General features: G+C 44.8%; 1 protein-coding gene across 3 annotated transcripts in view; it reads left to right on the top strand.

Moving 5' to 3' along the window:
• Window positions 1-24,099, top strand: part of LOC147115355 (transcription activator GLI3-like) — a 422,057-nt gene extending 397,958 nt beyond the window's left edge. For all 3 annotated transcript variants that reach the window (XM_085993896.1, XM_085993898.1, XM_085993897.1), the window contains 3 exons: window positions 4,965-5,234; window positions 18,124-18,451; window positions 20,368-24,099. In XM_085993896.1, coding sequence (XP_085850022.1) covers window positions 4,965-5,234; window positions 18,124-18,451; window positions 20,368-22,745 — 2,976 coding nt within the window. In that variant the 3' untranslated portion in view covers window positions 22,746-24,099. The remainder of the gene's footprint in view (window positions 1-4,964; window positions 5,235-18,123; window positions 18,452-20,367) is intronic.
• The last annotated feature ends 2,976 nt before the right edge of the window (window positions 24,100-27,075 follow it).

Genomic DNA, 27,075 nt, shown 5'->3' on the forward strand with positions numbered 1-27,075 from the left:
AGGTGAATTTTTTACAATTGTGGGCCCAAGCTTCACTTCAAAGGCTTGAGCACATCCTCTAGGATGGCTTTTCAGTGCAGTATCAAGGGATTGTTGTTAAACCAAAGCCTAGTTTCCCTTTTCAGTTGAAATCAAAGATCCTATGGCACAATTTGAAGAGGAGCAGAGCATTTTCCCAGTATCTTGTTAAACACAAGTTTAATTAGTCATTAATCTCTTTTGGAGATTGTGGGACCTCACTGTGTGCATTTGGCTGCCATGTTTGTCCATGTAACAATCGTGACTGCTTTGGAATGTCCGGAGGATGTGATAAGACATTATATAAACAGAATTATTTCCTCTGTTTAAACAAGAAAAGAAAGAAAGACTTGCATTTCTATAGCTCCTTTCATGACCTCAGGACATCTCAAAGCGCTTTACAGCCAATGAAGTACTTGTTGAAGTGCAGTCACTGTTGTAATGTAGGAAACGCGGCAGCCAATTTGCGCACAGCAAGCTCCCACAAACAGCAATGTGATGATGACCAGATAATCTGTTTTATTAGTGCTGTTAATTGAGAGATAAATATTGGCCAGAACAGGCTGTAATCTTGCTCATAATATGTACTTATTGTCTAACCTGTCAAATTGTCTTAAGCAACACAAGTACATGAGCTGTTTGGATGCATAAATGTCATTGGGAGTCACTTTGGACTGGTTGCAGTACACAGAGCTAGTTTATTTCCCTCCCTCTTTGTTTTGCTCTATTTTCTAAATCCCAGTGCTGAGCTTACTGTTATTATCAAGTCGTAACCATTTTTTATATGACACACATGCTCTTTCACTTTCTGCATCAAGATTACAGAAAATGTAGCATGCACTCCTTCAAAATTACTGCCTTGGAGGGAGACAGTAATAAAGAGATGAGTTACATTTATACAGCGCTTTTCACAACCTCAGGACATCCCAAAGCACTTCACAGCCAATTAAGTATATTTGAAGTGTTGTCACTGTTGTAATGTAGGAAACACGGCAGCCAATTTGCGCACAAAGGTCCCACAAACAGCAATTAAATAAATGACCAGATCATCTGTTTTAGGTGCTGGTTGAGGGCTAAATGTTGGCCAGGACACCGAGAGAACTCCCCTACTCTTTCTCGAATAGTGCCACGGGATCTTTTATGGCCACCCGACAGGAAAGACGGAGCCTCGGTCTAATGTCTCATCTGAACGACAGCACTTCTAACAGTGCAGCACTGCCTCAATACTGCACAGAAGAGCCAGACTAGATTATGTGCTCATAACCCTCTGACTCAAAGGCGATAGCACTACAACTTAGCCAAGGCTGACACCTCAGTTATTCAGATTGTTTGATCCTGTGAAAATGTTAGGTGTTTTATCTTGGCACCGTTTCAAGCTTTGTGATTGTAAAATTGCGTTAACAGTAAGTTGTGATTTTACACTGTGTTGCCAGAGCTGAGTGTCGTTTACTTTCCAGAGAATATCCATGTTGAGGCTTGATTTTCCCAGTCAGATATTTTCGTTGAGGAACGGTGCTGGCAGGCAATGCTGATCAGGAAAAATATTTTCCTCCATTAATTTGAATGGATGTAAAATTAGGAACACCTCCACATTTAAAATGGGCAGTCGCTTATATCATTCAAAAAGTGATAACCATAACATTTGCATTAACATCAATTTCAAAGTTGCTGGTTACAGTGTCTTCAGCACTCCGTTTATTTCGGGCAGAAACAGAAATGCTAGTTTTTTTTTGCAGCTCAACATGTATTTTGTATTCAATCTAATACCCTCCAAGAAAAACAAAAAGCAACTCTTTCACCAATTAATTTCAGTCTTTGTTAATCTACATCACGCTCTGCAAATTGTAGCCAGCATAATAGGCTTTCGAGTCAAAGTACAAAGCTCCAGCAGCTGTGGCAACATTCAGTTCAAGACTTTAAACATCCTTCAGGCAATAACAACTTACTGTATTAAAAGTGGTGCTTACCTGCCATAAAGTCTGTCAAACGTTAACACTGACCCTGCTCTACACTGAGTACCAGCGGACAGCATCTGATCCCTGCAGTTTGACGTCTGAAGCCGTGTCCCAAGATTAGAAACTGATTGTAGCTTAGAGTTAATGGGAAAGTGGGGCACAAACACTGCCTGATGACAGTTTTATATCAAGTATTTATTGATCCCTAAAAGATGCAGTCTGTCCCAGGAATAAGGATTGGGGGAAATTCACAGACATGTTTCCTTATAAAGTTTGTTTAATTTGAATCTCTCTCCTGACCTGACAGTGCGGGAGCACTTTAGATGAGGTGTCCCAAAGCTGGGTGATTCTAACACTCACACAGTTCCTTTATATAAGTTTCATTAAAGTATGTTTCAAATACGTATTTTTTCCATGTTATACCGGTCATCTCATATAACGGGCAAATTGTCTTAACATAAACTCGCCCGCAATAAGTCACACAGAATCACACAGAAACCCCACAGTGCAGATAGAGGCCACCACCCGATCCCCGTAACCCCTACACCAACACATATCCCACCCTATCCCTGTAACCCCACGTATTTAATCCCCCTAACACTAAGGGTCAATTTATCATAGCCAATCAACCTAACCCGCACATCTTTGGAGTGGGGGGACTGTATTCAGTACTCAGAATCCAATCACTCTTATGGATATTTTAAATTAAGTATCAATTATATACATTTCACCCTCTTTGTTGTCGCTCTGCTTGAAGCTTCTGTTGCCCTACATGTTCCCTGACCTTTGAGGGAAAGGACGTAGTGTCAGCCTTGGTTCAGTGGCAGCACTCTCGCCTCTGAGTCAGAAGGTTGTGGGTTCAAGTCCCACTCCAGAGACTTGAGCACAAAATCTAGGCTGACACTCCAGTGCAGTACTGAATGAGTGCTGCACTGTCAGAGGTGCCGTCTGTCAGATGAAACATTAAACCGAGGCTCCGTCTGCTCTCTCAGGTGAATGTAAAAGATCCCATGGCACTATTTGATGAAGAGCAGGTGAGTTCTCCCCGGTGGCCTGACCAACATTTATCCCTCAATCAACATCACTAAAACAGATGATCTGGTCATTAATCTCGTTGCTGTTTGTGGGACCTTGCTGTGCACAAATTAGCTGCTATGTTTCCTACTTTACAATTGTGACTACACTTCAAAAATACTTCATTGGCTGTAAAGGGACAGTGGCAGCATGGATACGGAATTGGCTAAGTGGCAGGAAACAGAGAGTAGTGGTGAATGGTTGTTTTTCAGACTGGAGGAAGGTACACAGTGGTGTTCCCCAGGGGTCGGTTCTAGGACCACCGCTTTTCTTGATGTATATTAATGACTTGGACCTGGGTGTACAGGGCACAATTTCAAAATTTGTAGATGACACAAAACTTGGAAGTACAGTGAACAGTGAGGAGGAGAGTGATAGACTTCAAGAAGACATAGACAGGCTGGTGAAATGGGCAGACATGTGGCAGATGAAATTTAACGCAGAAAAGTGCGAAGTGATACATTTTGGTAGGAAGAACGAGGAGAGGCAATATAAACTAAAGGGTACAATCCTGAAGGGGGTGCATGAACAGAGAGACCTGGGGGTATATGTGCACAAATCGTTGAAGGTGGCAGGGCAGGTTGAGAAAGCGGTTAAAAAAGCTTACGGGATCCTGGGCTTCATAAATAGAGGTATAGAGTACAAAAGTGTGGAAATTATGATGAACCTGTATAAAACAGTGGTCCGGCCTCAACTGGAGTATTGTGTCCAATTCCGGGCACCGCACTTTAGGAAGGATGTGAAGGCCATGGAGAGGGTGCAGAAATGATTTACGAGAATGATTCCAGGAATGAGGGACTTCAGCTACGTTGATAGACTGGAGAAGCTGGGGTTGTTCTCCTTAGAGCAGAGAAGATTGAGAGGAGATTTCATAGAGGTGTTCAAAATCATGAGCGGTCTGGATAGAGTAGAGAGAAACTGTTCCCATTGGTGGAAGAGTCAAGAACCAGAGGACACAGATTTAAGGTGATTGGCAAAAGAAGCAAAGGCGACATGAGGAATAACTTTTTTACGCAGCAAGTGGTGATCTGGAATGCACTGCCTGAGAGGGTGGTGGAGGCAGACTGAATCATGGCTTTCAAAAGGGAGTTGGATACGTACCTGAAGGAAATACATTTGCAGGGCTCCGGGGAAAGGGCGGGGCAGTGGGACTAGCTGAAGTGCTCTTGCAGAGAGCTGGCACGGGCTCGACGGGCCGAATGGCCTTCTTTCATGCTGTAACCATTCTATGATTCTAAAGCACTTTGGGACGTCCTGAGATTGTGAAAGGTGTTATATATAAATCTTCTTTCAGTGTTTTGTGAGCGCTTATCCAGATAAAATGTGCTGAAAACAGTGAGACAATTGAAACCTCCTGCTGGACACCCTAGTCTTCAGTTACAAAATTAACAAAGTGGTTTGATAAAATACTTGCCTTTTATACTGATGCAAAACAAAACTCCTACAGTCTGTTTTGCATGATAAAAATATATAAAATATAAATTGCTCATTACAAATTGTCAAAAGAACCAGAGGTGACATGAGGGAAAAAAATTACGCAGCGAGTTGTTGTGATCTGGAATGCGCTGCCTGAAAGGGTGGTGGAAGCAGATTCAATAGTAACTTTCAAAAGGGAATTGAATAAATACTTGAAAAGGAAAAATTGGCAGTGCTATGGGGAAAGAGCCGGGGGAGTGGGACTAATTGGAGAGCTCGACCAAAGAGCCAGCATGGGCATGATGGGCCGAATGGCCTCCTTCTGTGCTGAATCATTCTATGATTCTACTAATGAACCTTCATCAAAAAAATGTAGAAGTGTCAAACCTACCTGTCCAGGCTTGAACAGAAATGTGTACTGTTCAGTTCGTTTCTCTGTCAATTTGTTGCGAACATTCGATCTAATGCTTTTTCTGATTTTTATCAATTATTATTTTTCAGAAACCTTACGTTTGTAAGATTCCTGGCTGCACAAAGCGTTACACTGATCCCAGTTCCCTCCGAAAACACGTCAAGACAGTTCACGGCCCTGAGGCTCACATCACGAAGAAACAGCGAGGAGACGTCCACCCGAGACCACCACCATCCAGGGACCCAGGCAGCAACTCCCAGTCCAAATCACCTGGGCAGCAACAGGCTGAGCTAAACAACACTACCTCAAAGCGGGAAGAATGTCTGCAAGTTAAGGCCATAAAGACAGAGAAACCAATGGTATGTCCTCCTTATTTTCAAAATCAGAAATGTCACTCATTGCACCAAGTTGAAGCATTTTCTTAAATAACAACAGAAAATGCTGGAAATACTCAGCAGGCCAGGCAGCATCCGTGGAGAGAGAAACAGAGTTAACGTTTCAGGTCTGGGACCCTTCATCAGAACTGGAAAAAGCTGGAGATGTAACAGATATTAAGCAGGTGCAGAGACGGGGGGGGGGGGGGGGGGGGCGGCGTTAGGAGGGGAGGAAGGAATTGAAAGAACATCCTGTGAAAATGTTGTAAATGGGAATGGCAAAATCATACAGCATGAAAAATGGGGGCAGGGATTATTATCTGAAATTGTTGAACTCGATGTTGAGCCCGGCAGGCTGTAAAGTGCCTAATCGAAAGATGAGGTGCTGTTCCTCGAGCTTACGTTGAGCTTCATTGGAACAATGTAATAGGCCGAGGACAGAGCGATCGGACTGGGAGTGAAGTGGAGAATTAAAGTGACAGGCGACCGGAAGCTCAGGGTCACCCTTACGGACTGAACGGAGGTGTTCCGCAAAGCGGTCGCCCAATCTGCGTTTGGTCTCCCCAATGTAGAGGAGACCGCATCGTGAGCAGCGAATACAGTATATTAAATTGCAAGCAGTACAAGTAAATCGCTGTTTCACCTGGAAGGGGTGTTTGGGGCCCTGGACAGTGGGAAGGGAGGAGGTAAAAGGGCATCTCCTGCGCTTGCACGGGAAGGTGCCAGGTGAAGGAGAAGGGCTGTTGGGGGTGATTGAGGAGTGGACCAGGGTGTTGCGGAGGGAGCGGTTCCTTCGGAATGCTGAAAGGGGAGGTGAGGGGAAGATGTGTTTGGTGGTGGGATCACGTTGGAGGTGGCGGAAATGGCGGAGGATGATCCGTTGAATGTGGAGGCTGGTGGGGTTAAAGGTGAGGACACGGGGAACCCTATCATGGTTCTGGGAGGGAGGGGAAGGGGTGAGGGCAGAAGTGCGGGAAATAGAACAGTCAAGGGCCGTGTCAACCACAGTAGCATTTTCTTTCCAGTTTTATGTCCTCTTGCCCTAAAGGTGCTCACTCTTGATAACCATCTGTTCAATGGGTGACGGCAGACCTCTGGTACCCCACTCAAGCGAACATTCTTCCTGTGTCAGCCTAAAAATGAATGTTGGCGGGCTTATTCAATTGTGGGAGACAGCATAACAGAGTCCGATTTTGTCGACGGCCAACACCACATTCAGACACAAAAAGAAAATACTGCAGATGCTGGAAATCTGAAATAAAAACAGAAAATGCTGGAGAAACTCAGCAGGTCAGGCAGCATCTGTGAAGAGAGAAACAGAGTTAACGTTTCAGGTCGATGACCTTTCGTCAGTTCTGTTTTTACCACATTCAGACACCTTTTCCAAGAGTCACTGGATAACAATCAGGAGTGAAAACCTTGGCCATTTTTTTTTCTCTGCTGCCGGAGCCCAGGGTGCTGAGACCAATTGTATTGTCCGCACCCCCACCGGTTCCAACCTGTGAGTAAGAAGTGACCCTATGACCTGCTGTCCCAGCTAACTGGGACCTTCTGGCCTGTATTCCTTGGTGTCTCTACTCACTAGGGCATCAGCAGGCTGTACATAAGCCCAGTTGAAAATTTTCCAATATCAACTGTGAAAGATGCTTTCCTCTGGTAACTTGAGTTTCAGTCGGTGAGGTGTAAGGATGCAGATAGTTAACAGTGAACAGCCTCGCCGGAACTAGGTTCAATTATACCAATTCAGCAAGGTTTTTATATGGCATTTTGAAGTATTCAGGGAGCTGAATTTCACTGTTTTCCCTCCCTGCCCCATTTTGTGGTACAGACATTTATGATGGGGTTAGGGCAATTTTAAGATGCTACCTCATAATTTCCTTATTTGTTTGGGGGAGCCTCAGCCCCCACACCACCCCCCACCCCCCCACCTTCTGCCTTCTGTCAATGCCACATCTGAGCCTGTCCCATCAATAGCATCAGCTTCTGGTCTCCGGTTTCTCATAACTTCTGTGAATTGTTCCTTCCAACCCTCTCCATCCTGATAGTACTGTTGCAAGCTCTCTTAAAGAGCATGTAGACCTTTTGAGCTCACTCCCCTCTGTCCTATCATTAATGTTGACATTAAACTTTATCCCAGCTAGGCTTGTTACGATTGTCCATTCAGAATATTAATAAGATCACTGCTCCTGATGGTATCCCTTCCTTTGTCCTCAAGATGTATGCCTTTGAAATTACCCATGTCCAAAGCAATGGATGAGGAGTCTGTCACTACTTCAGGGAGATTCTGGGGGCATGTGGGATGATAAGGTTTAGGAGTTTTCAGGAGCCTACTAGGGGCTGAGAGCATTTGGAGGATATAGGAGCACAGAGGGGTCGAGTTTATGAGCACTCTGGTCTGGGAGCAGTTGGTGGGAGGATCTACAGCACATGTAGATCTGGAATTTGGTAGTATTTGGAGATGGGGGGAGCGTAGTTCTAAACTAGGACACATTACGCCCATTTTCCGGGAGTAAAACGGACACAAAGGCCAGAATTTTCCGGGGTGGTAGCGGGCGCGATCGGTGGCGAGTTGGGTCAGAAAGTTGTTATTTTTGACAGCGGGTCAGGAACCCACTGACATCCCGCCCCCACGCGCCTTTCCCCCAGGCGTGCCTGTCATCGTGGCATCGACCCGACTGGCAGCGGCGGTCGACCCAGTTGCGATGATTAACGGCTAGTTGTCAGACCCTTAACAGGGTTTATTAATTTACTTTTTAAATTTAACTGCATGGCCACGGCAGCCACGCTGCTCGGGAACCACGTCAACCTGAGGCGGGAGTTCCGTGGCCATTGCTCCAGCTGATTACTTGACAGCATCAAATGTACAGTAAAAGCTCCCACCTGACAGATGATCACTTTCCTCAGGCAGAAGCTGTTGCTCAGTCCATTTCCAGCACAGATTCTGCAGGCTGCAAGTGTTTCCAGCAAAGCCTCCATCCAGTGTCACCTCATTTGAAGAACACTCTCTCCATTGACAAAATGCTTCTGTCATCTGTACTTCACCTGCTATCTATTCCATCAGCATGGGTGCCGTTTTCACTGTCTCATTTTGGTCCCCAGAATCAGACCATGATGAACCCCAACACCAGCAGCACCAACAACAACACCAACCTTCTCCGCAATCACTTGATGCTGCACAGGACTGAGGGCATCAGCACCCGACCACATAGCTGCCCAGGAGGCCATGAATGGCCTCATCATGGCCAGATTCACTGAACTTTACACTGTACACCCATATAGTTGCCACATGATGTGCCAGGTTGGCACCATCCACACCAACACCATAAAGCATCCCTACAATGCCCAAGCCATTCCTGTCACACTCAGCACCATTGCGGGCGGGTACCGTTATGTCTCACCATTCACTGCAACTCACTAAGCCACTTCCAAAGGTGCACACAAATCTGTCCAAGTGTTGAAAATAAAGATTTTTATAACAGAAACTTGACATAAACATTGGATAAAACACCCAAGTGGCTACCCTTATGTGTTGTTAGTTGGTATGATTGCACTAGGATGAGGGTGAGTGTGAGGGATGGCTAGTGAGATGGGGAAGTGATAATGTAGATAGAGCGGGATGGGTGGAGGTGCAAGGTAAGTTGGTGTGAGTAAGGATGCATAGGGTAGGGAAGGCAGAGTGATGGGGATGTGATGAGAGGCACAGCAGGATGCAGTTGAGTGTGGCTTTGTACTAACGTTTCGTGATCTACTGAGATCATTGAAACGTTTGTGGCACTGCACCCAGGTCCTCCTGACCACATCCCTGCTTGTGACCTCCTCTGCAATCTGCAACCAGGCTGTCTTGGTCTCCTGGGGAAGTCTCTTCCGCCCATCGGAAGGGAAGAGGAACTCCCTGCGTGCTCCGACTCCCTCCATAAGCATATGGAGGGAGTCATGGGAGAACCTGGGTGCAGCCCTCTGCCTCTGTGCAGTTATTGTCAGTGTTTGCAGCATTCCAATGCTGTGGTGCACCGACAGCACTGTGTTACATTAAGCTTCAAATCTAATGTGGCCATGTCCCTTTAAAGATCCCAGCTGAAAACGCGTCAGGAATGACGTTACCAGACCGGGTAACGCGCTGGGCGGGGCTTAATAGGCCCCATTAACGTAAGTTCGATTTCAGCAGCGGGATGGAGCGAGCAGCGGGGTCGCGACCCGCCATGGCCACCGCCCGCACTGCACCCACCAAGGTAGGCAGTGACGTGGCCTGCGCCCAATCTGCCCCAGCATTGGTCCCACAGCGAAATTCATGGGGCCTTTTTTTACTGGTCCCAGGCAGACTCCTGAAACAGGCACTAGGCCCCTTAAATGTAAACTAGGGGCCTAGCGCCTGTCAAATGACCCCATCACTCAACCCCGCTCAGGATTCTTCAGCCACCAACTCCAGTTAAGTTAAAACCTATCTTGTGGAGCCAGGAGGAGCAGGAGTCACAATCCCCTCACTTGCTCAAGGACCACTGCTGATGAGGCAGGTAACCCAACAATGATGCCTTTGCTTCAGCGAGCTGACTGTGGAGGTGCGACCCGTGCCGGCAGCTCGTGACAAGTATGTTGATGAAGCCCAATTTCAATTGATCTTTGGTTCCGGCGAGTTTGGGCCCGAAAATAGACCCAAGTTAATTTCTAGGACGGGAAGTCTGGGGTTTGGCATGATGGTGGATCTGGAGCTTGGAAGCATGGGGGATCTGTAGCCCTTGGGTGGGGGCACTGTCATGCTGGCCCAGGCAAGCAGATAGTACCACAGCTACATAGGCAACTTGGATCATGGCCATGTGGCCACATCCCTCCAGTGACACAGAAAGTAACTGCCTGGGAACACAGGCAATTGGTGAAGCCGCAGCAGGAGCAGCAATAGCTGCCACAGTGGCCCAGATAGAAGGTGCTCGCTTCTCTTATCCTTCCATAGGAGGCAGTCACTGTGAGCAGGAGACTGAGCAGGGGCAGTGAGGCTGTGCATGCACAGGGTCTTAATAAACATCAGGTCTCAAGATGTAGTTAAACAAACCTCAGGAAAGGAGCAAATTCAAGTCCATAGGCTCTGAGAGTGGCCTCTGGGGGCAAAACTTATTGGAGTGTTATGAATACGACCGAGGCAACTTTAGGGGTAAGTGTAATCTTTTTTGTGTGACGTATTTAAGTTTATATGTGTTGTAATTTGAGTTTTTCACCTGTGTACAGATGGCTAGGTGAAGAAACCACATGGCCTCTGAGAGAAATCTTTAACGATTTGATCGGTTGGTTTTGTTTGAGTTAGGAATTTATCCAGGATTTTTTCATCTGTCGACTGGTTTGTGATTGGTAGGTTTTCCTATCTGCCCATATTTAAATTAATCAGCCTGGTTAACCATTTCAGCCAATCAGGCAACTATGACGCTCTGCTAGTGTAATGTATGTTAGATCCGTGGTTCAGTGGATAAATAATTACACGGATGCTGTACATAAACAAACAACAGGTCTTTACTGGAGGAGGGTCATCTCTAGACTGGGGTACAGAGGCATGCGCACAGCTTATATACTGGTGTGGTTACTGCCGGTACTACAGTATACAGGAGCTGTAAAAAGTAGTTCTGACTTAAAGCACATACACTACAATTCCTCCCTTTTTAGATTAATAATACCCCCTTAATATTCAAATAACAATTACATTTTTACATGTACATTTAATAACAAAAGTCCATTTATAGATTCAGTCTTTGGGGCGGCTTCCTGACCCTTTCCGGAGGTTCTTGTTCTTGGTGCAGAGGCGATTCTGACCCCTTTTCATCGGGTAGTTCATCGGTTTCCACTGCTACTGGGTCTGAAGTAGATGCTACCGGTATGTTGGGTTCATCCCCAGGTACTCGAGACATGGGGTTGACGCCTTCCTGTGATGCTAAGATCTGATCGACGTGGCGTCTCACAATGTTCTCCCCGACATCCACTGTGTACATTAATGGCCCCTGCCTTGTACATATCGTTCCGGGTTGCCACTTCTCTGTTCGATAGTCACGGGCCAAGACTGGTTGCCCTACATTGAAGCTCCTTGTCGGCTTCTCGTTGATGTGCTGGAATTGTTTGTCCTCAACATTTCTTCGCACATTTGGTCTGAGCAAGTCCAGACGAGATCTCAACCTTCGGTTAAAGAACATCATGGCCGGGGTCTGGTTGGTAACTGCATGTGTCGCGTTTCGGTAGGCTAATAAGAAATTGTCCATCTTATGCTGTAGTGGAATTTCCTCGTCACACATGGCCTTTATAGCCTTCTTAAAGGTTTGTACGAACCTCTCCGCCAATCCATTGGTGGCTGGATGATACGGGGCGGATGTGTAATGCCTTACCCCATTCCTTTTCATGAATTTTTGGAACTCGTCGGACACAAACTGTGGTCCATTATCAGAGCAGATCTGCTCTGGCAAACCGTTTCTGGCAAATATGGTCCGTAGGACTGCAATCGTTTTCTCTGTAGTGGTTGAAGACATCTTTATCACCTCAGGCCACTTTGAATGAGCATCCACTGCTATTAAGAACATTGAGTCCATGAATGGACCAGCGAAATCAATATGCACCCGTTGCCATGGAGAGGAGGGCCACTCCCATGGGTGTAGAGGGGCATGTGGTGGTGCATTTTGGACCTTCTGGCATCCTAAGCAGCTCTTAGTTAGGTCTTCGATTTGTTGATCGATTCCCGGCCACCACACATAAGCCCTAGCAAGGCTTTTCATTTTCACTCCCTCCAGATGACCTTCATGTAGCTCCTTTAGCACTCTCTCCCTTAACTTGGGTGGAATCACCACTCAGGATCCACACATCACTGTCCCCTGGCATACTGACAGCTGTTCTCTTCTGGATGAGAATGCTGGAAACAGTGAGTCGCCATGTGTTGGCCATCCCCTCACCGTCAATTCATATACCCGTGACAGCGTCGGATCATTGCGGGTCTCCTTCTCTATATCCACGTTTGTTACTGGCAATCGTTCAATTATCGACGAATAAAATATCTCGATAGGGTCCACTGCTGGTGCTTCCTCCACCGTAGGCAGTGGCAGGCGCGATAGCCCATCAGCGTTCCCATGCTGTTTCGTGCCTTTATATTCTATTTCATATTGATTCGCCCCTAGAAACAGGGACCATCTTTGTAACCGCTGTGCAGTCATTACTGGCACGCCCTTCTTAGGATTAAAGATGGAGACAAGTGGTTGGTGGTCAGTCAGCAAGGTGAACTTCTGCCCATGCAGATAATGGTTGAATTTTTTTTACTCCCCATACTAGGCTGAGGGCCTCCCTGTCAATCTGGGCATAGTTGCGCTCGGCTGAGGTTAGTGACCGAGACGCAAAGGCCACTGGCCTCTCCAACCCGTCTGGGAATTTGTGCGACAGCACCGCTCCAATGCCGTAGGGTGATGCATCACATGCCAAACGAATTGGTAGTGCTGGGTTGAAATGGGCCAACACCTCTTTTGATGTGATCAATTCTTTACACTTCTGGAAAGCTCGTCTACGTTCGTCATCCCACTTCCATGGTACCCCTGTTTGCAGTAGGGTGTTCAGCGGGTGTAGTACCGTAGACAAATTTGGTAAGAACTTGTGGTAATAGTTTACCAGCCCGAGGAACGACCTCAGTTGTGACACATTTTCTGGTGCTGGAGCCTTGACTACTGCCTCAATCTTGTCAGGGGACTTATGTAACCCCTCTTCATCGATGACGTGGCCGCAATACGAGATCTGTTTCTGGAAAAACTCGCACTTGTGGCGATTAGCTCGTAGCCCATATTCCTTTAATCTGGCGAGCACCTTCTCCAAGTTAGCGAGATGATCACCGTCATTTTCGCCCGTGACCAAGATGTCGTCCAAATAACACTGGGTCCCTGGAATCCCTTGCAGGACCTGATCCATCGCCCTTTGCCAGATAGCCGGAGCTGAGGCTACTCCAAACACCAGCCGGTTGTATTGATAGAGACCTTTATGGGTGTTGATCGTAAGGTAATGTTTCGAAGCTTCTTCTACCTCCATTTGCAAGTACGCCTGGGCTAGATCAATTTTGGTGAAACGTTTACCACCAGATAGCGAGGCGAAAATATCCTCAATTCGTGGAAGCGGATATTGCACCGTGTGAAGGACTGGGTTCACTGTCACCTTAAAATGCCCACAGATGCGGACCTTCTTTGGTTCCCCAGGCGTATTACTCAACGACCTCTTCATTACAGGGACGATCAGTGTAGCCCACTCGCTCCAGTCCACTTTGGACAGTACTCCTGAACATTCCAACCCTTCCAGCTCTGCTTCAACCGCTGGTCTGATCACATAAGGCACTGGTCTGGCCTTCAGAAACTTTGGGCTTGCATTATCCTCTATTTTAATTGTTGCTGTTATTCCTTTTAGTGTTCCTAGTCCCTCCTGGAACACTTCTTTTGCGTCAGTTAGCATTTTTGACAGTCGTCCAGGTGTGACGTCGTCATCCTTTTTGGCCTCCACCTTCAGTGCCTGTATGGAATGCCAATCTAAATGTATCTTCCGGATCCACTCACATCCTAGCAGTGGTGGTCCTCCATTTGGCAATACATATATATCCATTTTAGGTATTTCCTGACCTTTATATGTCACTTTCACCCTTATTTTTCCTTTGGGGTAGACTTTTTGCCCCGTATACGTCTTCAAGACAATCTCAGTAGCTTTCAAGGGTATGTGTGAAAATAGCCGCTTGTAGTCTCTTTGATTTATGACTGTTAGAGCTGACCCTGTGTCCAATTCCATTTCCACTTGGACTCCGTCTATCTTGAGTGTAACCCAGATAGTCTGGTGATCCTCTATTTCGGTTACATTATGTAGTTTCAGACAACCCAGCTCCTTGCTTCCGGAGTCTGTGTCACTTTTCTGTTCGTCTGAACCACTGTCCATCACCTGGTGTACCTTTTTGTACTTCTCCTGTGGAGATTTCTTACTGTTGGTTTTCTTCCCAGACCTGTAGACTCTTGTTATGTGTCCTGCTTTCCCACACTGTCTGCACACTTGGTCCTTGAACCAACAATCTTTCTGGTCATGTGTTGTTCTGCCACAGCGATAGCACTTCCCTGTTCCATAGGTCATTTCGTTGGTGCCGTATTCTTGCGGTCTCCATTGTATCTCTGCAGCGCCCCTTGCGGCTGCTTCGTGTGATACTGCCATATTGAAAGCTTTGTCCAGCGTAAGGTCCTTTTCTGATAGAAGCCGTTTCTGGGTTCCTTCACTTTGTAGCCCACACACAAACTTGTCCCTTAACGTGTCTGCTAGTCCCGCTCCAAACTGGCAGTATTTCGATAGCTTGCGCAGTTCCGTTAGGTACTCAGCATTGCTTTCGTCTTTGTGTTGGTTCCTTTTATGGAACTTAAATCGTTCTGCTATCAGCAGCGGTGTGGGGTTTAAGTGGTCCTGTAGGATTTCTACTATGCTTTCAAAATCCTTGTTTACCGGCTTCTCTGGGGTTATTAGATTTCGCAGTAACCCATAAGTTTTTGCACCCATGGAATTTAACAGAACCAATGCTTTATTAGCATCTGGCACTTCATTCGCCCTGCGGTACACGTTCCACATATGTCGCCCAACCTTCGACTTCATTGTCGAACGTAGAGATACTGCCACTCTTTGGCATCCTTGGTTGTGCGTTAACTATCCCCAATGGCGCCTCCCGCGTTTCCCCTTCTTCTCCGCTGGCACAAAATGGCGTCTCCCGTGCTTTCCTTCCTTCCCGCGCTTGCCCGTCTTCTCCGCTGCGGCTTCGCAAAATGGCATCTCCCGCGCTCTTCTTTCTTCTCCGCGGCTCAATGGCACCTCCCGCACTCTCTCTGCTTCTCCACGGCTCAATGGCGCCTCCTGCGCTCTCCCTGCTTCTCCGCGGCTCAATGGCGTCTCCCCTTGCTTTGCCCCGCGGACCCTGATCAGCCCGTGATCCCTGGCTGTGCTCTGCGCGTTCTTCTATTGATATTTGTTGACGCCGCTCAGTCTAGAACCCGGCTGTTTCTTACCCTCTCTCGCTCCGGTTTGCAGTATTTTTCCTCGACGCCGCTCGGTGATCAATCCCCGGCTGCGCCCTGCTCTCTTCACCCTCTTTCTTACCCCGTCGATGCTGCCCGGCTCTCTCTCTCTGCCGTCGGTCGGCTCCAGCCGCCGCTGCTCGGGAAGGGTCTGCTCTGGACCTGTCGTCGGCCTCTTACTGCTCGTTGTGGCTGGGAAACAAGCCCGGCTCTCCACAGCCTCCCCAGCAAAGTTGGATCTCTGCCTGACTGCTGGGCGGTTGCTCGCAGTCGACGCCCGTGTTCCTGGACTCGACTATTTTTTTTTTTTTTATGTTGCAGGTAGATTCGCATCAACACTCGTCGCCACTGTTAGATCCGTGGTTCAGTGGATAAATAATTACACGGATGCTGTACATAAACAAACAACAGGTCTTTACTGGAGGAGGGTCATCTCTAGACTGGGGTACAGAGGCATGCGCACAGCTTATATACCGGTGTGGTTACTGCCGGTACTACAGTATACAGGAGCTGTAAAAAGTAGTTCTGACTTAAAGCACATACACTACAATGTATGCTGTTCTATGTGCACTCGTCACTTTTACTCAGGATTTCCCATGACATTCCTCACAGTGTCAATGTTTTTTGAGGATCATTTAATGCAAAATGTAGTCTTCAGCTGCTAAGATGAAAATGTGTCCTTCTAAGGCCACAAAGTCCATTGACTGAACATTGAGTGAGGTCACAATTATTCTTCAAGCTGCAAATAACAAGGTTTTTGTTTACCGTTGCATGGTAAGGTCAGGAGGAGGTTGCAGACATTCTGGCTCCTGTGTCAATTTTTTGTTAAATACATTTTTTGAAGTGTGACAGAAATTTGAGTTAGTTTGATGGACAGGAAATGTATGCTTGACATACTGTTTTTAATATTTTAGACAAGGTATTAATTTTTTTTAAGTTACACGTCCAGAGAGTCGAGTCGAAGTGATCAGTTTTGTTGCTCTGTCTCCGACCTGCGTTCTTAGGCAGTAAACATAATAAGGCACTGTCTAAATGCAACTTCTTCCATTGCCCACAACATGTGATGACATTCAGACAAGATGATTAATAACTTACTGCAGGCTGAATCAAAAAAGAATCTGCAATTGGTTACCATGGTATTCCATCTATTATACATTATAGCTCTAATTTTAATCTTACGCACATTGAATTCAGTGGAACGTAAAATTGGGCAGGATGTAACTTGGGCATGCGACTCAAACGCATCCCATTCTCACGGCGCATTAGGTTAAAATCAGGGAGTACTTTCTTGAGCTTTAATATAAATGTGAAATTTAATGTGCTGTGGAAAATGGTGTAAAGGAACACAGTATTTTAGAATCAATGAGACTATTTGATCAGAACTGTGTTCACTTAGTTCCCAGTGAAATGTACCGATCCCTTACTTTACTAACCCTGCCCTGTAATTAATCGCTACTAACTGAAAGTAACTGTTTCTCTCTTTCTTGCTTTCACTAACTTGCTGACCTAACTGTCTGGTGCTGTCTCATTTCTTGTTCTGTCTTCCTAAGGACAGTGGGTAATAAGGTGAGGAGATTTTATTGCCTGTATCTTTCTCTGATTATTTGAACTTTTAAAAATTATCTTCTGTTGTTGAGCAGTTGAATTGTTCTATTCTTGATTTAAAAAACATTAATTTCTGGGACGTGGGCGTCAATGGCAAAGCTGGCATTTATTGCCCATTTCTAGTTGCCGTGAGAAAGTGGTGGTGGGCCTTTGTTGAACCACTGAGAGGGCAATTAAGAGTCAAACACATTGGGGTGGGACTGGAGTCAGATGTAGGCCAGACCGGGTAATGAAGAATTACTTCCACTAACTATTCGACACCTTACAATCCCAATATCCACCTTCTATGTTGAAAAATCTCCACTACAAGCACCCCGCCTTCATCTCTTAGTGACCCTATCCCCACTGTGACTGTTCTCTTATTACTGTGGTATAGGAAAGTAAAAGCAAAGTACTTAATTGGGATAAAAGTAAAATATGGTGAGATTAAAAAAACACAGCATTTCTAGGCAGATGATAAAAACAGAATGTCAGGACCAATGTGAAGAATGCTGTCAATTTTTTTGCTAATTTTCTTTCATACTCCTTCACCTTTCCAATCTCCCATTTTGCAACTCTCATTCTTTATATTTACCCTGACTTATTTTTTTAAATCATCTGCCGTACAAGTGCTAAGTGTTTTTTAGTTTCAAATTTGATCTAATCTCCAGCCGTCAATACAGTTCTTTTATCATTCCTGAAATATGCTTGACTTGTGCGCTTTCCATCTTCTATTTAAATCTTCCAGTTGGTGATCCACAGCACAATTTGCCAATTTTTTGTTCCATTTAAGTCTTGCTGTATTTTGCTTTTCTTTTCCAATCAAATCCTCAACTTTTCTTTTCCATTCTTGCACTGAAGCTAATTACATTGTGGTCACTGTTTCCCAGATAATTCCCTACTTTTAGGTTCCCCACATGCTCTTCTTGACTCCCCAGAACTGGGTCAAGCAGTGCAATCTATACATGTGTAATAGTTTGATGCCATTTAGTTATATTGGGTTTGTGTACACACCTAACTTTCAAAGTATTTTGTCAACTCACTCAAATTCCGCTACTTTCTTGCATTACATCAGGTCGTGCAAAACCTACAAACTTCTTTTTTAAAACAAAAAGGTTAGCCCATTGCTAGTTATAGGCTATCATAAATTTTTGAAAGTCAAATTCATGTGAGCACTATAATCAATTTAACTTACTAAACCATTGGACCTCCTCATACACACAAAGTCAAAGCAACTCATCTGCTCCTTTCTCTCCTTCTTACAGACATCTCAGCCAAGCCCTGGTGGTCAGTCTTCATGCAGCAGTGAACCGTCCCCCTTCAGCAACCACTCCAACAGTGGGATCGAGTTTAATCTGAATAGCGGAGGCAGTGTGGGAGATCTCAGCGCCATTGATGAGGCACCAATCATGGACTCTACAGTTTCCACAGCAACCACAGCATTAGGCCTGCAGGCCAGACGGAATTTGACAGGGACCAGCTGGATGGAGCAGCTAAAGGTGGAGAGGTTGAAACAAGTCAATGGACTTCTTCCCAGAGTGAACACTGTGCCAGCTACCAGAAACACAACATTGCCTCCTCTTCCAGGAAATGGTAAGGGAGAAGCTGCAGCATCACAGTGATGCATTGAATTAGTCCTTAAAAGCACAGAGATGAGAGAGCTATCTGGCCTACAATTGTTGCAGGATATTTCATTATGTTTAGCATTAAAATGGCTAGGGGCAGAGGAGGAAGAGATTTTGAATCAGTCAATTCTTAGAGCAACTGGCTGATTTGCTGGAAAGACAAGTTCCCCTCGATTAATACTGGAAATAATTACAGGTTTGGTTGATTTCCATATCTCATTTTTTTCAAAAGCTAGGGGTAGCAATAATAAAGGGATGCTAGAACTGAACACTGCACCCAGTGCCCAGGAATGCATTCGTGTTAAGATTCTGTAGACTGAAGACAAATTAATGGGTCATTGTACTTTTGGCCTGTTTTTAGAACAATTGCTATTGTAGCTTAAAGGAAAAAATGACCCATGGGTTCAATTCCAGCCTCGAATGGCAATGTGAATGTCTTCTCACTTTGCTGCTTATAGGGATGCTCTATATACTAAATGTGGATAGTTTCAATCCATTCCCTAAGGTGATGGGGCTCATTGCAACAGCCTATCCCCCCAATTAGCAAACTCACAACTGGCCAACACAAAGGCTGGTGTGTGAAATAGCACAACGTGGCGCTCGTGTTGCAGGAGGCACTCTTGTGAAATTGGGACTGAGATACAACGATAGGGCAGAGCAGGGGGATCCTTACCCTGCCCTTGCGATGTGGTTCACCTGACTCAGAAGCGTTTGGTTCTACCATTGGATGCCTAAAATGCCACAGCACAGCACTGACCTCCCTCTACCTCGTGCACACAAAATTCACTCTCATAAAGTGCCTCAAAGTAGTTTATGGAATCCTGCCTATTATAATTCTACCAAGCATTAACTACAGGCGATTTAAAGAAAGAAATTATTAATTTTTAGTGAGCAAAAAATGGTTGCTCAGCTAAAGGACTCACGTGCAGATACCTGCTGTGAATTATGCTCATTATTTGCGCAGCTTGTGACAATGGTAAAGCTTTTCTGCTACGTAATTAGTTTATAAATGAGAATATTAGAGAAAAGTGTAGTACAGTAAAATCTTTTAAATTATATTGCAATATCTGTATTAAAAAAAGTGGGTTTTCATTTCTGGGAAGAATTTTAATACCAGGCTAAGATTCCATCCTCTCACTGAAACAAATTGGATCCATAATATAAACAGGAAATCTCCATGGTGATGGTATATATTTCCACGTTCTTTCACTTATGTCAGAGATTTCTAAATCACAGTTCTCAATGGCCCTTTTGTATTATGGGTCTTCCAAGTTTGTGAAAGAATTAACGTAACAAGATTGCAAGAGTCCACTCCCAGCACGAGTTCCTGCTCGCCTGTTGCACGGGTCAAAGAATCAGCTCTCTGTGGCTTCTCCAGAAATGTCGATGTTCCCTTTGGAGCTTTGCATCGTATCCTATTGAAAACTGTCTTTACAGTTGGCCATCTTTGTACTACCCTAACAGACTGCACCCTGACATAGTGCACTGATATTATGCACATTGTTTTAGGCTCCTTGACAAATGGAGAATGCTTATAAAGCATTCCAGATGTTTAAATATAGATTTAGAAAGCTGCATTATGAAGGGGAATACTGAGTAATTTGGGAAAAATCCATTAAAATGACAGGAAAGTGCCACCACAAATCTGTGCTGAAAGTACACAAATCATGACTATTTAAATATACATTTGTTTTAGTACAGTTGGGTGAAAGAAGTTAATTTTAAAATCTAACCGCTTCTCATTCTGGTTCACTCCTCGGTCGTAGAAGCTCTGGATTTGAACATCCTTGAAGTATTGCCGTTCTAGCAGTGCACTGAACATGAATTAACAGCAGAATTGTTTAAAATTATAATTGCTAATTAAAATCTTCCATTTAAACACAGGCTCTCAGCTGGACAGCTCTAGTGTTGGAGGGTCCATGACTATCCTGCCAAACAGAAATGAACTTTTAAATGCAGAAGTCACGATGTTAAATAAGCTGAATGAGAGACGTGACAGCACCACCAGCACCATTAGCTCCGCTTACATGAGTAGCCGCAGGTCTTCTGGCATTTCACCATATCTTTCAAGTAGAAGGTCCAGTGAGGTCTCCCAGGCTGAAGGCCGACCAAACAACCTGAGTGTTACAGATTCCTATGATCCCATCTCAACGGATGCATCCAGGCGGTCAAGTGAAGCCAGCCAATGTGGTGGGCTACCTGGGCTACTGAGCCTTACTCCAGCACAGCATTATCGGCTGAAAGCCAAATATGCCGCAGCCACGGGTGGGCCACCACCAACTCCATTGCCAAATATGGAGCGGATGAGCTTAAAGACAAGGATGGCCCTATTAGGTGACTACAGAGACACTGGAGTATTTCCCTTGCCTCAAGTAAATGTTTCTCGAAGATGCAGTGACGGGGGGCCCAATGGATATGGCAGGAGGCCTTTGTTGCCTCACGATGTACCAGGCAATGGAATAAGAAGAGCCAGTGATCCAGTGAGAACTGTGGCAGATCCTTTCTCTTTACCCCGAGTACATCGTTATAACAGTCTTAACAATGTTAACCCGCTCCCTGTGCCTCCTTCAATGGAACGACGTAATCTCAGTCTTCAGAACTACACTCGCTCTGATGGAAACCTCCATCGGAATACCTACTCCCCTTGCCCTCCCAGTATCAGTGAGAATGTTGCCCTGGAGGCCATTGCTATGGAGACCTATGGCCATATTGATGAGGATATCTTGCCAGATGATGTAGTTCAGTACATTAGCTCACAAAATAATAAAGCAGGCAATCACTTGCAGAGTGAAATAAATATGTCAAGCCAGAACATATATGATCATCTGCCAAACATGCTATCCAATGAAATACAGCAAGATATCATGGGAACCATGCCCGCTTTTGACCAGTCTCATTCAGCGAACCAGCAGTACCACAACCCGCAGGTAAACTCTGAAACAAATAAGGATGATCTGCCAATTCAGTGGAATGAAGTAAGCTCAGGAAGTGTTGACATGTCACCTCAGAAACAGAAGTATGGGCAACAAGCTGTGGGTTCAGTGCAGCAAAGTCGTGCACTTGGACTGTTTACTAACACAATGAATCCTCAACAACACCTGCCAACGGTTCAACAGAATGTATTTGCAAGTCAGCCAAATGGTTCTCAACAGTGTATGGAAATAGCTCCATATAGTGTTCAACAGAACATGATGATTGCAGGTAATTCTTTGAACCCCCAAACAAACAAAGGACAGCATCATAACCGAAACCTAAACAAACAGATGTTTATTTCTGCAGTCATGGAGTTCCCTTACGCTGCAAACATACCAAACCAAGAGGTGGAGTTGAACAGTTTGCATGCCAGTAACAGCCAAGACGGATCCACACTTTCTTCAATGCCAACAGGTCATCATCCCGCTAAGATGACTAGTGGGATGCAAAACAGAAATATGATGGTGCAGAATTTCATTCAGTGTCAGCAAGCTGTCAATCAGCAGATGATGGAAGGGTTACATTTCCATGGTATAAATAGGCCTGTTCAGGCGAACATCAGTGGTTCAGGCATTACTGGATCAGGTAATCAGCCACCTCAAGCTGCTGTATTTCTAGGGCGCCAAGGTTCCCAACAAATTGCTCATAATCCAGGAAATCAACAGTTTGGATCGTATGCAGCAAAAGCTCATCAAATATATGCAAATCATAATGCCAACAAGCAGCCAAGCCTACTGAGGAATCGTGTGCCGCACCAGCATAGCAATGTAGATAATATTAACCAAATGTACAGGATGACCAGTATTAAGACAGAGATACAAGATCAACTCCAGGCCCAGCGCAGTTCCTGCTCCAATTTGCAGCATTATAGCGGTCAAGGTTATAACCAAAACTCTAACTTCAAACAACAAGCCATGAAAACGGTCTTATTCACTGGTCAGGAGACTGACTGCCCACTGCAGCAGGCTGGCCATTCCAAGTCTTCTGAACTGCTTTCCCCGGGTTCCAATCAAGTGACTAGCACTGTTGACAGCAATAGTCTAGATACTGTACAGATTGATTTTGATGCAATCCTTGATGATGGAGACCACGGCAGCTTCATTTCAGGAGCCCTGAGTCCGAGCATTCTGCAAAATCTCTCCCAGACTTCTTCCCGCCTCAATACCCCACGCACCTCTCTCACATTCCATAGCATGCCTGTGAGCACGACAAATATGGCCATTGGCGACATGACCTCTTTGCTGACTTCGCTTGCAGAAGAAAGCAAATTCCTAACAGTTATGCCATAAAGATCTGAAAAATGAACATATGGACAGGGTCCTTTTTTTCTTTAGCCACCTATGTACTTTTTAACCATTTCATCCCAACTAAGGGATGCATTCCATTACATCCCTGTTATGGGATAAAGATGTCTGAATTTAGGTGTCCCCACACACCATGCTTGGGAGAATGTATCTCCCACTGCAGAGACAGTTTGAAATTGAACAGCATCAGTGTTTTATTTTAAGTTAGCAATTGTGTTTTTTTAACTCTGTTTACTGAAAGAGCTGAGGTAAGTGTTTAATTTGCATGTTTAGGACACTAAATAAGGCCAAACGTAAGCACTGTTTCCTGTAGTTATTGTAATGACCACAAGTCTTGTGCATTTTGTCAGATGTCAGCATTTTCACAAGTGACGTTTTACCTTGCAGTAGGTTTTTATGAGTGACTGTGCTTGTGAAACTGTTGACTAATATGACCAGCTTCTTAATCGAAGCCAAGAAAAGTCTTTGACTCAGGTAGGTCTTTTAGTTGATATTAATAGTCTGTTGACCTACAGATGTTTTAAAGGTGATGTGAAGGCTTTGCAGCCAGAATGCTTGAGTGTTTTTCATTGGTGATGTTGAATCGAACAATTTTACTGTTTTAGCTTGTTTTATTTGTAATTTTTTTTGTTTTTGTTTCATTTTCTGTCAGGAAAGCCATAAGGAGGCAGGTACTAGTTTTAGAACATTTAATTTAGAGTTTGTTTGGCTCTATAGTACTGTATGCAATCTAAAGTAGCTGTGATCATTTCTAAGTTAGTTTAGTAAACTAGAACATATTGGTTGTCCTTCATGAAAAGCAGCATGTTATTTGCTGGATGTTTATAAGGTATGTGCCTTATTTTTTGTGTCAGTTTTACACATAGGGACCAACGATACTGCCAAATTTCTGACTTGATAGCTGTGCTTGATGTTAAGCGATTAGCACTCTATTGTTTAGTATTTCCTGTTTGAGGTGTCACACAGACAGCTTCGAACTTGTGTATTAAAGCTTATTGATTCTCTGATTTAAAGACCTTTACCATTGTAGTGCGTCTTGTAAAATACACACAGTACCTTCAATATTTTTCAGTATTTTTTAGATTTTTTTTGGTGAAAACATTGATAAAGTGTAATCCTCTTAATGTAAATACCTACATGTAGAATTAGAACTGCCATGATGAATTTTACGATGGCGTTGGCATTTTGAACACTGCTGAGACTTCATGCGACTTTCACTCAGACCGAACACTCTGTCGCAGTGTATGTATACATTGTACTTTCGCTTTCAGAACCACTTAGCTGTTGTGCAACCGAGGAACAAATGTTTGTACAATTTTAATAAACTTCTCATTCTTAATTTTTGTAAGTCCTTCTTTTGGTAAACTGCCCTTTTTAACTGGGACTGTGCGCTCCAAATACAGGAGCACGTGGTGACATTCTCCCTGTTTGACATTAAAGATTTTAGTTTATGTATTGTTGACTTAAAATGGGCTGGTTAGCAATAATGACTGAAAAGAGGCAGTCAGATTAGATTAACCTTGTTTTTAAAAAATCTGCATAATTGGCCTGATACCACACTTCAAAAGTATTCCAATGGTTGTAAAGGGCTCTGAGATGATCTGAGGATGTGAAAGGCGATATATAAATGCAAAATAACAACAGAAAACGCTGGAAAAACTCAGCAGGCCAGGGCAGCATCCGTGGAGAGAGAAACAGAGTTAACGTTTCAGGTCGATGACCTTTCGTCAGAACTGGAAATAAGCAGGAAAAGGAACAGATTGTGAAGCAGGTTTAGGGGCTGGGAAAAGGGGGAGGGGATGAAAGAACAAAAGGGAAGGTCAGCGATAGGATAGAAAGCAGGAACGATTAAGAGACATTGAGAGATATTCAAGGCGAGCGGAGATGGTAATGGGACAGGTTAAGGAACAAAGGATGGCTCTAGCTGAGGTGTGAATTGCGCTGGCAGAATGAAGGACGGCTGCCATGTGGGAGGGAAGAAAAAAGGCCAAACAAAGGGTGTGGATAAAAAAATAATTTAAAATGTGTATATATATGTGATAGGGGCCGAGGTTATGATCTGAAATTGTTGAACTCGATGTTGAGTCCGGAAGGCTGTAAAGTGCCTAATCGGAAGATGAGGTGCTGTTCCTCGAGCTTACGCTGAGCTTCCGTGGAACAATGCAAGAGGCCGAGGACGGTGAGGTCTGAGTGGGAATAGGGCGGTGAATTACAGCTTCCGGTCGCCTGTCACTTTAATTCTCCGCCCCATTCCCACTCAGACCTCACTGTCCTCGGCCTCTTGCACTGTTCCACAGATTAATGGTGGGAAATATGGAGATGGCAAAAACACTGAATGAATATTTTGTATCAGTCTTTACAGTAGAGGACACCAAGAATATCCCAACAGTGGACAAACAGGGGGCTAAAGGGGGGGAGGAGATAAACACGATCAAAATCACTAAGGAAGTGGTACCCGGTAAAATAATGGGACTCAAGGCGGATAAATCACCTGGACCTGATGGCTTACATCCAAGGGTCTTGAGGGAAGTGGCGGTAGGGATTGTGGATGCATTGGTAATAATCTTCCAAAACTCCCTGGACTCAGCAAAGGTCCCAGCAGACTGGAAAACTGCTAATGTAACACCCTTATTTAAAAAGGGCAGTAGACAGAAGGCTGGAAACTATAGACCGGTTAGCCTAACATCTGTGGTAGGTAAAATTTTGGGTCCATTATTAAGGAGACAGTAACAGGACATTTGGATAATCATAATTTAATAAGACAAAGTCAGCATGGTTTTATGAAGGGGAAGTCATGTTTGACAAATTTGCTGGAGTTCTTGAGGAAGTAACATACAGGGTGGATAAAGGTGAACCAGTGGACGTAGTGTATTTAGACTTCCAAAAGGCATTTGACAAGGTGCCACACAAAAGATTATTGCTTAAGATAAAAAATCACGGGATTGGGGGTAATATTCTGGCATGGATAGAGGATTGGCTATCTAACAGAAGGCAGAGAGTTGGGATAAATGGTTCATTCTCAGACTGGCAATCAGTAACCAGTGGTGTTCCGCAGGGGTCAGTGCTGGGTCCCCAACTCTTTACAATCTATATTAACGATTTGGAGGAGGGGACCGAGTGTAACATATCAAAGTTTGCAGATGATACTAAGATGGGAGGGAAAGTAGTGAGAGAGGAGGACATAAAAAACCTGCAAGGGGACATAGACAGGCTAAGTAAGTGGGCAGAGACTTGGCAGATGGAATACAATACTGGAAAGTGTGAGGTTATGCACTTTGGCAGGAAAAATCGTAGAGCAAGTTATTATCTTAATGGCAAGAAACTGGAAAGTACTGAAGTACAAAGGGATCTGGGGGTCCTGGTGCACGAAACTCAAAAGGTTAGTATGCAGGTGCAGCAAGTGATTAAGAAGGCCAATGGAATGTTGGCTTTCATTGCTAGGGGGATAGAATATAAAAATAGGGAGGTATTGCTTCAGTTGTACAAGGTATTGGTGAGACCGCACCTGGAATACTGCATACAGTTTTGGTGTCCATACTTAAGAAAAGACATACTTGCTCTCGAGTCAGTACAAAGAAGGTTCACTCGGTTAATCCCGGGGATGAGGGGATGGACATATGAGGAGAGGTTGAGTAGATTGGGACTCTACTCATTGGAGTTCAGAAGAATGAGAGGCGATCTTATTGAAACATATAAGATTATGAAGGGGTTGGATCGGGTGGATGCGGGGAGGATGTTCCAGATGATGGGTGAAACTAGAACTAGGGGGCATAGTCTTAGAATAAGGGGCTGCTCTTTCAAAACTGAGATGAGGAGGAACTACTTCACTCAGAGGGTGGTAGGTCCATGGAATATGCTGCCCCAAAAAGCTGTAGAAGCTACATCATTACATAAATTTAAAACAGAAATAGACAGTTTCCTAGAAGTAAAGGGAATTAAGGGTTACGGGGAGCGGGCAGGAATTTGGACATGAGTTTAGGTGCGGATCGGTCATGGCCCTGTGGGTAGCGGAGCGGGCCCAGGGGCCGTGTAGCCTGATCCTGCTCCTGTTTCGTGTGTCTAATTCTGTTAGATTCAGGAGATGGTCCTGTCATAGTGGATTGGCGGTTAGGATCAGATCAGCCATGATCTTATTGAATGGCGGAGCAGGCTCGAGGGGCCGATTGGCGGAGCAGGCTCGAGGGGCCGATTGGCGGAGCAGGCTCGAGGGGCTGATTGGCCGACTCCTGCTCCTATTTCTTATGTTCTTATGTTCTTAAGCTCAGCGTAAGCTCGAGGAACAGCACCTCATCTTCCGATTAGGCACTTTACAGCC

The sequence above is a fragment of the Somniosus microcephalus genome, chromosome 7 (genome assembly GCF_052327205.1).
Source record: "Somniosus microcephalus isolate GS21.2 chromosome 7, FLI_Smic_1.0, whole genome shotgun sequence".
Lineage (NCBI taxonomy): Eukaryota > Metazoa > Chordata > Chondrichthyes > Squaliformes > Somniosidae > Somniosus > Somniosus microcephalus.